Source organism: Penaeus monodon, chromosome 22 (genome assembly GCF_015228065.2).
Source record: "Penaeus monodon isolate SGIC_2016 chromosome 22, NSTDA_Pmon_1, whole genome shotgun sequence".
Taxonomy (NCBI): domain Eukaryota; kingdom Metazoa; phylum Arthropoda; class Malacostraca; order Decapoda; family Penaeidae; genus Penaeus; species Penaeus monodon.
The window spans coordinates 25,993,416-25,993,917 of NC_051407.1; the positions used below are offsets into that span (position 1 = coordinate 25,993,416).

The 502-nt window shown below is 42.4% G+C and overlaps 1 protein-coding gene across 1 annotated transcript in view; it reads left to right on the plus strand.

The window, feature by feature from the left end:
- Window positions 1-492, plus strand: part of LOC119587382 — a 2,162-nt gene extending 1,670 nt beyond the window's left edge. Inside the window, exon 4 of the mRNA XM_037936126.1 lies at window positions 207-492. Within this exon, the coding sequence (XP_037792054.1) occupies window positions 207-410 (204 nt within the window). The 3' untranslated portion in view covers window positions 411-492. The remainder of the gene's footprint in view (window positions 1-206) is intronic.
- The last annotated feature ends 10 nt before the right edge of the window (window positions 493-502 follow it).

Sequence of the window (502 nt, forward strand, 5' to 3'; positions counted from 1 at the left end):
CGGCAGCAAGTGGTTAAAGATAGTGTTAGAATAGGCAATTCTTTAGTTAGAGTATTCAAATGGAAGTATTGTTAGATCTTTAGATTTATCTGAACAAACCACTGGGGGAGAGGTCATGGCATAAAAGACTCCAAGCAATATTAATTCAGAAGTACAACTGTGTCCAAAGTTCGCTTGGGAATAGCAAATGTCTCCTCTTCTTTCAGTCATCGGAGCTTGAGGACTGGGTTGAGGACAGTGAAGGCTGGGAAGGGGAGGCTGATGAAGGAGACCTGGATGCTGTCTTGCGAGAGAAACGACAGTATGAGAGGGAGAGACGAAGAGAAGAACAGCTGAGACGCAAAGCTGAAAGAGATGCAGCTCGGACAAATAAACTTGCTACTAGCAAGATTGCTACAAAGATCTCATAGGGAGGGTTGTTTCACTGCCTCCAGATTATATTTGTAGTTGTGATGCACATATTTAAGATTATTAGGGTAGGCACTCACACTGACAAATTAAA